Genomic DNA, 14,079 nt, shown 5'->3' with positions numbered 1-14,079 from the left:
CAAGCTGGATAGCAAAGTGCAGTTATTGATGTCATCTACATCAGTAAGTTATGTTAAAGGGAACCTGTCAGGTCCCCAGGGCTGGATTGTGACCATGCAGGTCAGAAGAAGAGTGTTCCAGCCTTGTCCTTCAGTTCTTTCCTTGCTTTGCTTTGTTCTCCTCACCTGTCTGGTCCCTGGGGTCGGTTTGTGAGACCCTGGGGATCTGACCGATTCCCTTTAAATTTAAAGTGGAGCAATCACTTTTCCGCTAATGGGATCACTTAAATTACCCAATGTTTTGGCTGATGACTGTGTTTAAGATGGAATAACATGAAGCAGATTCATAGAAGCTGGATAATTGGTATCATTTGTTTTGTTTGCAGAAAAGTAACCACATTTTAATGAATTTTGATCAATTTTACCCAATAAACTTGACTTTAGGATAGACTGTCTGTGGAATGCTGATAGATACAAGGTTTTATAGAATCAGGATATGTGTAACACTATTGCATATACAACTTTACTCACAAATTGTCCCAAAATGTGTAAAAAGGGGTGGGGCTTGTACAAAGTCGTCAATTGGAGGCAATATTGGGCACAGTAGGACTAAAACTGTCCCATCATTAGGGATTTAAATGTTAAAGGGGTACTCCAGAGGAAAAAAAATAGTTTTTAAATCAGTTGGTGTCAGAACGTTATACAGATTGGTAATTTACTTCTATTTAAAAATCTTAAGTCTTCTGGTACTTATCAGTCTCTGTATGTCCTGCAGGAAGTGGTGTATTCTATCCAGTCTGACACAGTGCTCTCTGCTGCCACCTCTGTCTATGTCAGGAACGGACCAGAGCAGTAGCAAATCCCCATAGAAAACTTCTCCTGCTCTGGACAGTTCCTGACATGGACAGTGGTGGCAGCATAGAGCACTGGAAAGAATACACCCCTTCCTGCAGGACATACAACAGCTGATAAGTACTAGAAGACTTTTGAATAGAAGTAGTTTACAAATCTGTATAACTTTCTGACACCAGTTGATTTGAAATGTTTTTTCCCCCTCTGGAGTTACCTGTGTGTGTGTGTATAGACATGACCCTTCCCACTTTATTTTTCATCCTGTTAAAAACTTTGAAGGACTGTTTAATCCCTTTATGCTCTGTGTGACGTTAAATGTGGCCCTATATGGGGTCTCTATGGCATTGAAGGCTGGCGGTATGGCATTTCACCGGTATGGCATTGGTGGTGGTTTCGCCTACCCTATGGTATGGCATTGAATGATATGGTATGGACAGGATTTGGTCTGGACGGGAAGGGTATGGTATTGAAAGCCGGGTGCCCCCATATGGTGTCTCTATGGCATTGAAGGCAAAGAGAGGTAAAGTAAGGGCCCTATTACATGGAGCGATAACCGGCCGAATCACTCTGTGTAATAGAGACAACAATCATCGGTTGATCATGACTAGGTCTGGACCTAAAATAGGCTAAAATAGGCTCAGTAAACGAGTGCCGATCTAGCAGATTGACGCTCATTTACATTGTTCAATACAGGAGAAAAGAGAGCTGCACCTCACATCTATGGTTGACACTAGTGCCTCTCGGCTGCATAAAAAACATCAGAATTTTGTGTATGAATTGATCAAGCCACACTGCCCCATGTACCGCGTGCAGGTATCTGATACACATGGGTCCCTACACTAAGTCCACACTGTGCCGGTCAGTGACCACCACCCCCGCAGGCGTGCACAGTCAGGGAAGGAAGGCCATGGAACGGCCCTGCGACCCCCATATCACAGGACCGGACCCAAAAATGCCACACCAGAACCCGGCCAGCACCGCCGACGGAGAAGGTCGCCCCCAAACAGCACGAGTCTGGATAAGGTATTGCACTCACCATAACTACTGCAGATAGAATGGGACAAACAGGAGGGATTAAAAGCATGTGTACTCAGGTGTCTCCTGCTGATTGCGGTCATGTGGGTCTTCCAGGAGTGCAAAAACACTGAGAAAGAAAGAAAGAAAGCAAAATGCAATACAGGAGAGAAAAGAGCGCTGCACCTCACACCTATGGCTGACACTAATGCCTGAGTACACATGCTTTTACTCCCTTCCGTTTGTCCCATTCTATCTGCAGTAGCTATGGTGAGTGCAATACCTTATCCAGACTCGTGCTGTTTGGGGGCGACCTTCTCCGCTGGCGTTGCTGGCCGGGTTCTGGTGTGGCATTTTTGGGTCTGGTCCTGTGATATAGGGGTCGCAGGGCCGTTCCATGGCCTCCCTTCCCTGGCTGTGCACGCCTGCGGGGGTGGTGGTCACTGACGGCACAGTGTGGACTTAGTGTAGGGACCCATGTGTATCAGATACCTGCACGCGGTACATGGGGCAGTGTGGCTTGATCAATTCATACATAAAATTCTGATGTTTTTTATGCAGCCGAGAGGCACTAGTGTCAGCCATAGGTGTGAGGTGCAGCGCTCTTTTCTCTCCTGTATGTCATTTACATTGTTGATCGTGCTGTCATCGGCCCGTCTAATAGGACCCTAAGGGCCCTATTTTACGGGATGATTATCGTGCAAAAAATCGTTATATCATTTGAATTTAAGCGATAATCGTTAGATGTAATTGCAGGCAATGATCGAAAAATCGTTTGTGTGTCGTTGATTTAGATCTGAACCTAAAATTATCGTTAATCGTTCGCTGTAATTCCACATTCGTTCGCTCAGTTTCCGCATTCGGTCACTAATCGTTCAGTGTAATTGCACATTGTTCATTGTTTTGCTGGGATCAGAAGGAGTAAATGATCATAGTAACGATCACAATAACGATCAGAGTAACGATCGTAACTAACAACCATCGCTCTGTGTAATATGGTGAACGATTTCAGGTTAACGATGAACAATCTCGTTTGCGATCCCTTATCATTAGTCGTAATCGTTAAAAATCGCTCCGTGTAATAGGACCCTAAGGCACCATTTCCATTAACCCCCCACTATTGTCTTCAGTTTTGACTGATCTTAAATCATTCTCTGTAATTGGTGCTCACTAGAGATGAGCGAACCGGGTTCGGGTTCGAGTCGATCCGAACCCAAACGTTCGGTATTTGATTAGCGGGGGGTGCTGAACTTGGATAAAGCCCTAAGGCTATGTGGAAATCATGGATATAGTCATTGCCCCTAGCAACCAATCAGATTCCACCTTTCATCTTCCAAAGAGTCTGCTAAGAATGAAAAGTGGAATCTGATTGGTTGCTAGGGGCAACTAGGACAATTCTACTTTACTCCAGATTGATAATCCCCCCCCCCCCCCCCCAGTGTATTGGCTATGATTCTATTAGTTTAAAACCAGCCTAAAGGAAGTTTAAAATAAAAGAATAAAATGAGGTAATCTGAACATATTCACAGATGATTTATCTAACCCATCGGGCCTCTGCTTTCTTTTTGTCTGATCTCATGAGTCAAATCGAAATATCCAAATGACATCCCTTTCCCATTCCAAAATGAGGTTTCCATTTGGCTAGATTGGCTTCTGTTCCAAATTTTCAAAGTCCAAGATCCTGAACTCTCTTGATATCACTAATCCATATGTTATTATAGGTTATGGCCTTCATTACATATCCACTCGGAGCACCTGGCCGTGGGTAATGGAAGTAAGTAATCTCATTAATAGGGACAAAAAGAGGAATTAATCGAAAGACATGTGTCTTGTAAAGCGTGGTATTAGTCTAACAGCTGCGGGAATCTATTTCACATGTGTGTCGGGGATCGAAATGATACAAAATGAGAAAAAATTATAAAAAAAAAGGTGTAAAAACGTTTTTTTGGATAACATATTACTAGGAATTTCTAATTGTTTAAAGGGGTCCGACCCCTGAACCCCCCAACAATCTCTGTATCCAACCCTACCGGCTCTGTTATGAAGAGAGCACCGGGTCGGCATGCAACTCACAGCTCTATTCATTCTTATGGAGCGAAGGAAAGAGTATGCCAGAAGAGCGCTGTACTCGGCTCTTTCCATTGCTCCATAGGAATAAATAGAGCCAGTGGGATCCAATATGGAGAACGCCGGAGGTTAAAGGGGTACTCCAGCGGGGGGCACTTTTGTTCTGGGACCGGGGAGGAGGTGGCCTAGGGAAAAGACGTCCATCACATCGCGGCGCTCCGGTGCCCAGCTCCCGGCCGCTTCCGGGTGTCTGACGCAGGCCCGAGACGTGACGCTTAGCCACTCAGTGAAGGAGGCGGGATCCTTTTCAAGTCCGCTCAGATCCTTCACTGAGTGGCTGAGCGGACCTGAGACGTCACATCTCGGGCCCGCGTCAGACACCCAGAATCGTCCGGGAACCGGGCACCGGAGCGCCGCAATGCGGGACCCGCTGCTGGAACCAGGGAGGAGGTGGCCGAGGGAAAAGACGTCCACTCACCTCCCCGATCCCAGAACAAAAGTGCCCGCCCGCTGGACTACCCCTTTAGGTGTCAGATACATCTTCTCCTGTGGATAGGGAAAAACTATTTTTTTCCAGGAACACCCCTTTAAGAACTTTATCTTATAGACTGAGTTACAAATGGCTATAAGGAGTGTTTATAAAGGTCTTAAAACCAGCCGCAAGCCGTGTATGGGGCTCTCCCGAATCTCCACCAACATATGTCGTCAGTGGAGATTAATCACACCCCAACCCCTTTGTTTTGGGAAAGATAAGCTGCCGTGAGAGCTCTCTCACTGCGGTTTACCCCTCCCCATTGAAAACACAGGAATGCTTGGCTGTGCTGAACGTTCTTGTGAATGGGGAGGACCATTGGGAGAAATAACTGATGGCCTAATGATCGTTCGCCCATCAGTTATCGAAGGTGTATGGCCAGCTTAACTTTGGATGACTCAATAAATTCATGCGTTACATGGACATTATTTAGATGTCAATGGGATGTGTGCAATGCTTCTTTTTCCCTGTGGTGGCGCTGCTGGAAAATCGTATACCTGCTGCTAAATTTTTACACAGATTACAGATGTGTTAAAGTGTTAGATACCTTGTTTAGGTCCCTTCTTAATAACAGCATTGTCTTCAGAGCTACTAGTGGCTATAATGAGTGTCTCTAGCACTGGAAGACCCAGTACATGTAATGCTTATTTTCCCTGTGGTGGCATTGTAGGAAAATGTAATACTTTATACTAAATTCTCCCGGCCATGTTGTGCTGCGTCCCGTGTGTCAGGGCACAGGCGCACTAAGCGATTGAGTCCCCAGTCCATCTCCTTACCTCCCCTTGCTCCCGGTCTTGCTCCTGATGGCCCGCGAATGTGTCCCCACTCCCTAGGGCACGCGCACACTGGCTCCGTGAGATTTAACGGGCTAGTACTCCAATATTGGAGTGCTTGCTGGTGTCTGACCCTATATCCTTTTTCCTGTGCTCCCTGCAGGATCTTTAGTGCCTCTGCTTATAAGCCTGTTATAGCCGTAATGGGTATCACACCTCTTTGCTCAGTTGCTGACTTGGTTTGGCTGCCGCCAGTCTTCACCTTTCTGACTGTCCTTAACCTCGAGCTCGTTGTTTCACGTATTGGTTCTACGCTGTAACTTTGTTCGTCTTTGCAATCAAATCATGCCAGGGGTAGGGACCTGGGGGTCAGCTGCCACAGCAAGCCCATCCTGCCTTTGGTGGGCTCTGGTAAAGACCAGCGTCCCCTTAGACTCCTGGTGTGGCTTCCTCTATCGCTTGCGGTAGTCCATTGGATCCATTACCTCTAGCCATTACATTGAGAGACCTTCTAACAAAAGGTCCCTAAATAAATAAACAATGGATATCTCTATTAGCAAAAACATCTCTTACTATGGTGGATTAAAGGTCCCTAAATAAATAAACAATGGATATCTCTATTAGCAAAAACATCTCTTACTATGGTGGATTAAATATGACCATATATTGCATGGTTGTTCTTCATTTGAAGGAGGCACATGCAGTTCCACAGTTCTCCAGGAGTGGCCACTGCAGGAAAATCGTACTCCCAGTTTCAGCCATCCCCAGCAGCAATCAGCTGATCGATCGGTTGGGATTTCAGCCGCATTAAATCCCTTTAAGTGTATACATCTATATTGAACTCTTTCCATCTTTATTTTACACGGTGTCACTTAGGGAGAGTTAATAGTTACAATGGTGTGATTTCATCTTGTAACATATTATAGTTACCATCTCAGATACTAGTACATCTGTGGTTGTCAAAACTTCAATGACAATTTTATTAAACACGTCCAAGAACGCCCTGTGGACCTAATTACTAAATCCCTCAATTACATCTGAACACCACAGGCAAAACCCTCCGATATAAAGACTTCGGTTCAGCTGAGGACGACGCAGGAGAAGGGCCGGTGTGTATTCTGATTGGAAGCAGAGTGTTTTGTGAACTCTCCCTATCTCTTCTACATGACTGGTTGCTATATTAAGCTTTGGCTCCATCGAGACTCTGAACAATTTCAGAACTTCAATGTCACATTTTATCTCCGTCATTGATGTTGTGGTCAATGTTGTTGACATTGCTGGTTAATGTTTCTCTTTGTTTTGTTAATATTCGAAGCAGTAAAGTTAGTAGATTGGAATATAAAAAAATATAAGCATGTAATACAATAGTAGAAAAAGAAATAAAGGTCCCCTGCATCTCCATTATTACTAGAGATGAGTAAAGTATCGCTCAGGTTAGCTGAATTTTAATGTAAGATTTGGGTTCGTCCTTAAAGAGGAACTCTGGGCTGGGGTTATTTTTAGTGTATGGGCAGGGAAGGGGTGGTTATAGAGGCCGCCGGTCACTTACCTCCCTGGTTCCAGTGCCGGTTCTCGGATTGCGATGCCCCGTTCTACCGTCGCTCTGCCACTTCCTGGTCTGAGCTGCGGCTTGAGACGTGACCTCTCAAGGCAGCTCAGCCATTCAGCAGTCGTAGTGGGGTCCCGCCTTGGCCGCTGAATGGCTGAGCTGCGGCTTGAGACGTCACGTCAGACCAGGAAGCGGCAGCAGGATGGGAGAATGGGGCGACGCGATCCGGGACCTACGGCGATGGAACCGGGGAGGTAAGTGACCAGCTTCTATATCCACCCCCTCCCCGGCCATACACTAAAAATAATCCCAGTCCGGAGTACCCCTTTAAACAAACCACTCTAAAAAATCGAAACAATTGCAGGCATTTAGCTGTTTCAGAGTGGTTAAAAAAAAATTTGCTCATGTATACTTACCTGTCCGCAACACACCCCCCCCCCCCCCCCAGTATTGTTCTTCCACGGTGTCCCCCGCGGGTGTCTGAATCCCATTCAGAAAATCACTGACTGAGACAATAAATAACCACAGCCAGAGATTGGCTGGGTGGGCTCTCATTCTGCTTGTTTCAAGAGTGAAGGCCCACTCAGTCAATCACTGGCCATGCCGCTGTCCTGTCTCATTCAATTAGTGATTGGCTAAGCGACAAAGTGACAGCCTGTCACTCTCGAGGCAAGAATCACTGGCCGCAATGCTGTCCCATGTCAGTCAATCAGTGATTGGCTGAGCAGAAGAGTGACAGCTCACTCAGCCAATCACTGGCTGATTGTAAAGGGAAAGTATCGTGAGCAGTGATATGCTGAGAGAGCTGTCAGTCTTGAGACAAGGGTGACAGGCCACTCAGCCAATCACTGGCCTCAGCACTGTCCTGTCTCAGTCAGTGACTGACAGAATGAGAAGGAGGCAAGTGAGGCACCGGAGACCAGGAGTAGGTCACCAAGGGAACATGGACAGGTAAGAAAACCATTTTTTTTCTTTTCACTTTTTAGATGAGGGGTCACCATCTTTTCAAATGTATTTCAAACTTTGCAAAAAGTTTGGTTAGGTACCAAACTTTTTGCAAAGTTCAGAATAAATCTCGGTTCGCTCATCTCTGATTATAACTCTGTGGGAGTAGTACAAACAAGTGAATATGTTACTGCCTTAGCGTTTGGCAATGTGTATGCTTAGCCAGGTACTATGTATCAGAAAAATATAACCTAATAATACATAATATTATAATAATAAATAGGACTTTATTGGTACATTAAGGAAAAATAAGGTGTGTTTGTAGCACAATGGCACGTGCTGAATAATTCCACAGAAAGAGGAGCAGACAGGAAATGAACCTCACTGATATAGTGAAATGCTGTTAAATATTCTGTGACAGTTTTGGGTAGGGTACAGGAGTGCTGTGGGAGGGAAGTAGGCAGGGTGGGAGGGCTCTGAGGGTAAAAAAAAGTATTCTAGGGATCGTAGTACTGACCAGAAAGTACAGAAGTAAGACACACAGATTTTTAGTTGTTTCCGAACCGGGGCAGTCAATACAATACGGGGTGACAAATACTTTACGCTTCTTTAATTTTTTTTTTTAGAGATTAGACGAGGTGTCATTCGTCAATATCTATTAGTAGAAATATGCAAATTGATCCTGAATGATTCTGAGGATCGCGTACGCTGTCATTCACTTGAATATTTGCTTAGTTGGGCTTTGTATTGATCAATTTGAATCCAGGCCAATTTATGTGAATCGATCTGGGGAATGGTTTCGATTGGACGTTCCCCCTTAGGCTATGTTCACACCACATTTTTTGAGGAGAAAATATGGCCATATTTTCGGCTTATTGAGGTCTTTCCGACCACGGGTCATGTGCCATACCCATGGCTGTATTCATAACAGAGGAGCTGGTGGCCGATACAGAGGGGTGGGGGTTATGGAGATCGGATCCCAGCGCTCTCTTACTTGTCCCCTATCCTGTGAATAGGTGACAAGACAGACTCAGTGTTGGGCTACATTCGCAGGTCCGCGGGTAATTTTTAGACAAGCTGCAGACCAATTCATTTGAATGGCACCAATCACTTGTCTGTATGTGTTACGGGGGCCGTGATCTTCTATCAATGGATCAGTGTATTTTGGACAACTACGGAGTGCTGTCCATTGCTACGGGTCCACGGCCACAGACAGCACTATGGAAGGTGTGAATGTAGCCTTTGCCAAGTGTAAACAGTATGTAGATCAAGAGAAGACAAGATGTTGTTCTCTAAATTAGACCTCTTGAGTCTTTTGATAGACCCAAATAATTTTTCATGATAGTCAAAAGACTCAAAAAGTCTTATTTAGCGAACATCTTTTCTTCTCTCCTGGATCCATACACTGTGTACACCTGGACAGAGAAGGTGAAACATTGGAAATCTCACAACATGGGTAAATGCCCTATAACAGGAAGCAATAATCTGCCCAATCAGCAGACTGTTGCTCCTTGTAATAAAAACAACGATCAGCCGAAGACATGATCATCGCCTGATCGTTGTCTTTCAACAAGTTGAAAAATTGTGTAATAGCAATGTGTAGCCGATGGCTGATAAATGTGTAAATAAAATAATAACCTTTATACTTACCTGTCTATACTCCCTGGTGTTCTTCTAACTTCTGCCCGCTCCCTGCAGCAGCCGATGGAACCTTTGAGCCGGTCTCTGAAGTGACAGCCCGCTCAGCCAATCACTGGCTGCGGCACTGTCACATCTTGGCAAGTGATTGGCTGAGTGGCCTGTCACTTCTGAGACTGGCTCAGAAGTTCAAGCCCTTGCTGCACGATTATCGAGCCATGTAATAGGCTCAGTAAGCGAGCACCAATATAGCAGATCAGAGCTCACTTATCCAGAATATCAGGCTAGGCTAGGCCCTTACTTAGTTTGGTGATAGGATGAGAGTGGACACATCTTCAGGCTGATGTGATAATATCCAACACTAACTCCTATTGTTATGAAAGTGTAGTGGGAGGGAGACAGAGTTAGCTGAACCCCCGGCTAGAGTGTTCTGTACATAGAAATAGGAAGTTCATTAAAGGATGTATACAATATATGCAAAAGAACACTCCAGAGACATCATCAGAGTCTCAACGTAGTGAGCTAGCCAGACCTTCCTCCGGGAAGGAACAACCAAGCCAAGGAATGTCTCCATTCAAGGAAACCATTCAAGCAAGGTATCCATCCACAGACAGCTGTTTCGGGGTATTTTCCCCTCATCAGTGTGGAGTAGGATTCTGGCTAGTGGGAGCAATGCTAGTAAGTGTATGTAAAAGGACACTGGTTGACCTCAGGGAGATCAACCAAAAACACCACAGAGACACCATCACATGAAAGTAAGATAGTAAAATAACCTTATTTACAAATATATGTTCGATTATTGGAATGATTATCGGAAATATCTCCTAATGTTCAGTAAATAAAATGTAGACAGTAAAAATAACACACAATATTATACCAGCAAAGTTATAATTCTATCTAGTAACGGACAGCTCTGTTCCAAGTTTATCATAACATCCATTATTGTGATTGCAGTAAATTGTTGGGTTTTTTTTATCCCCGGAGTTCAAAGCAGCCACAAATGATGACATGTCTACTCAGCGCCATCATTTGTGGAATATTTTACTAAAAACCGAGAACCCAAATGTTTTTTGTCATCTTGATTAGTTGTGATGGGTCTTTGGCTTTAAGCACAATAATTGTTAATAACATAGATATAGATTGATGGGAAATGAAGACCACAAGGTCCATCTAGTCTGCTCCTCGATTAATACATGTTATTTAATAGTTTATATGGTGTGGATTTTTTACAAAAATAAAAAAAAAATATTTACAAAAGTTTTCAAAAATTTCATTTTGAGATCATATGTTGTTATAAAAGTTGAATGTTGTGCTCAGTAATCTGCTGCGAAGGGGCACATTCAATATGATGAAGTTTTAACTGGTGCCCGCTAAGTAGGCAGAGCCACAGGGGCATATTCTTGGCCCTCCCTTAGGGATGATTGACACCTTGATTGAGTTCTGGGTTCTGCATTAAGTTCCTAGCACTCAGAAAATCGATAAAGTCTGATTGGCTGGGAGGAGGGTAGAAGCAGTATGACTATATACTAGGGATGGTCCGAACCGTGGAGCGGGCGGATCCAGAAGGAGGACCAACTGGAAAACTGGGATACAGTCGTAGCCATAGGCTGTATCCCAGTTTTCCAGGCGGTCCTCCCGCTGTATCCACCCGCTCCATGGAGCGGGCAGACAGCGGAAATTTGCTGCCGAGCGTTCGGGTTCATACGAACCCGAACCTCGGCAGGTTTGGACCATCCCTACTATATACCACTGCAACTTTACCCCCATGCCTATTTTTCAGTTACCCATAGTAGGGATGACCCTAGATTTTATGGTCCATACATTTGATTGGATCCTGAACTGCAAAAAGCCCTGATAAACACTCTGTGGACCACACGTACCAACGCATTTTGCTATGGTCTTTACTCAGTCCAGTATATGTTAACCAAGGGTCGAGGCATATAGTTTATGCCTTATAGGTCAATGCACAGGAGCAGGGCCTCCAACCTTAAGGCCCTATTCCACAGAACGATTATCGGCCGTATTCGGCCAATATCGGCCGTTACAGACGATAATCGTCCCGTGGAATAGAAGGCAACGATCAGCCGACATCGTCCATGTCGGCTGATCGTTGCTGTCGTTTGTCTTTCAACCATGTTAAAAGACAAACCACTGTGATAGCAGCGATCTGCTGCCATCACTCTGTGGAATAGGAGCAGCGGCGGCAGACCACTACTATCCTCTATGGGCTGTCCGGAAGATCTAGCGATCACCCGGGCAGCTCCCTGTGGCCCCTCCCGCACTCGCGGGGAACGAGGAGCAAACAAGCGCTAACAGAGCTGCTTTGCTCCTCACAGTCGGCCCGTGGAATAGGGCCTTTAGAGATACCATGGACAACCTGTGGCACAGTTTTCGGGACAACACAGCAGTGTCCTAGACTACTCCTTTAAGGCTATGAACTCAATAAATAATATTCTGTAGTTTGGGTTTTGAAGATATCTCCATATCTCGAAAGACTTGTCCACATTTAGCCCTTCCATTGACCTAAAATAACAGGCCAACCAAGGATGTCCAGAATCTGGTGACTGTAGAATTTCTGTATGTAGGAAGCAAGTGATACCAGCACAATATAAAAATTTTAACTCTGTTCTTGTCAAATTTTTTTTTTAAGCTTCGATCACTAATTCTATGTTTTTCTTCTTTCAGATCTTACAGGTGAATAAGGTGATGTCCATCCTGTTCTGTGTGATGTTTCTTCCTTATCTTTGTGGCATCCACGCTACCACCATGGATAAAAGGAATTTGCCAGAAAGTTCCATGAATTCCCTATTTATTAAGCTGATGCAAGCAGACCTTGTCAAAAACAAAATTCCCAAGCAAGTGGTCAACACCAAGGAAATCAAGCAGCAGAGTACGATACCAAAAGCAGAAATACTTGACTTGGACATGGTTGATAACGGGAAATCTGACTTCCAACCGGTCATCTCAATAGAAGCGGAGCTGTTTAAGCAACAGAGACAAAAACGCTACAACTCACCGCGTGTGCTTTTGAGTGATAGTCTTCCTTTGGAGCCACCACCCTTGTATCTTATGGATGACTTTATTGGACACTCTTCATCCTCCAACAGAACTTCCCGGAGGAAAAGATTTGCAGACCACAAAAGTCACCGAGGGGAATATTCCGTGTGTGATAGTGAAAGTTTATGGGTCACAGATAAGTCGAATGCCATTGACATTCGGGGACACCAAGTAACTGTATTGGGTGAAATAAAGACTGGGAATTCACCCGTCAAGCAATATTTTTATGAAACCAGATGTAAAGACGCGAGACCGGTCAAAAATGGCTGCCGAGGCATTGACGACAAACACTGGAATTCTCAATGTAAAACATCCCAAACTTATGTCCGAGCATTGACTTCAGAAAACAATAAACTGGTGGGCTGGCGATGGATCAGGATAGACACGTCTTGCGTGTGCGCGTTATCGAGGAAAATAGGAAGAACATAGCTTTGACTTTTCATTATATAAATTATTACTTTAAATTATATAATATGCATGTAGCATATAAATGTCTATATTGTTTATATATTATAAGATGTTCTTATTTATTAAATTTCAGCAAACGTATATAAGCTTTATCTCCTCTCCAGATGGATCTCAGAAGAAGTCTGTGCCTTCTTTCGGGGCATTGTCGAAAATTTTTCCAAAAAAAAAAAAAGTATACATGCAAATTCTACTGCGAGCAGTATCTAATAATATGACCCAAAATCTTATATGTCAGTATTCCTCCTACAGTATTTTCACGCCACTGACTCTTTCCTAGTAGACTTTTTGAAATCCGACTATATCAGAGATGTATAAGTTGTATGAACATTATATTCAATGGCAATATATTTTACCTCAATTAAAAGAAGGAAAAAAATAATATTAAAAAAAAAAGAAAAAGAAAAAATTTACTTGTTCCATTTCAAACAAATGTTGAAATAAGATCCTGGTGATGTTATACATGACTTTAGTTTGCTTCTTCTATTTTTATTTTTTGTATATATAAAATGTTTTTATCGATATAGACTTTTTTTCTTCGTATCTCTGACTTTTCTAAAAACGGTAGGCCATTGGTGTCCATAAAAGAAATGGAGACGCCAAGGATCAAAACCCAAAGTTGCCCCCCCCCCCCTTTCTTTTATACTATTGGGTTTTCCCACCCAAGACCTGATTGTTTTGTCCTCGTGAACCTTGGGTCTTTTTACCAGTCACTTTGGACAGCGGATTCCTAGGATAGGGCCAACCAGAACTAGACCTCTCTATGGACCCTATTGACTCATGGATTGCCTCCATGGTGTGTGACCCATTCTAGTATCCCAAATTAGATACAATTTTTATTAAAAAAATTACAATAAATTGGATTTTTTTTTCTGCCAAACGACCTTAGAAATCAAACTGTATACTGGCGACACTGACGTTAAATGTGGTAAGAGGATATCAAAAGTAGATCAAGTATGTCCAATGTTGGCACCAGTACGTCAACAGTATAAATCATAGGAGATCACTTAAAATCTTGACTACTTTTTACTATCTCCATAAATTATTTACTAAATGACTCTTTTAGTCCCTTACATATGACAAGATACAGCCCTTAAAACGGCTTGTGTTAGAATGAACCCCTGTATGGTAAACTGATGACATGGTGTCCTGCTGGGACCACCAGTGACCATCTGTAATCTATCAGCAAGTATTCAATTTCCCTGCAG

The 14,079-nt window shown here is 43.7% G+C and overlaps 1 protein-coding gene across 4 annotated transcripts in view; it reads left to right on the top strand.

Moving 5' to 3' along the window:
• NTF3 (neurotrophin 3) overlaps positions 1 to 13,491 on the top strand; it is a 52,858-nt gene extending 39,367 nt beyond the window's left edge. For 3 of the 4 annotated variants that reach the window (XM_069952778.1, XM_069952770.1, XM_069952754.1), the window contains one exon: positions 12,035 to 13,491. In XM_069952778.1, coding sequence (XP_069808879.1) covers positions 12,056 to 12,835 — 780 coding nt within the window. In that variant the 5' untranslated portion in view covers positions 12,035 to 12,055 and the 3' untranslated portion in view covers positions 12,836 to 13,491. Of the gene's footprint in view, positions 1 to 3,546; positions 3,620 to 12,034 lie in introns of those variants that run through there. The other variant, XM_069952762.1, reaches the window with a different exon arrangement.
• Positions 13,492 to 14,079: the final 588 nt, after the last annotated feature.

The sequence above is a fragment of the Dendropsophus ebraccatus genome, chromosome 1 (genome assembly GCF_027789765.1).
Source record: "Dendropsophus ebraccatus isolate aDenEbr1 chromosome 1, aDenEbr1.pat, whole genome shotgun sequence".
NCBI lineage: Eukaryota > Metazoa > Chordata > Amphibia > Anura > Hylidae > Dendropsophus > Dendropsophus ebraccatus.
This window is presented reverse-complemented; position numbering and strand designations above follow the sequence as displayed.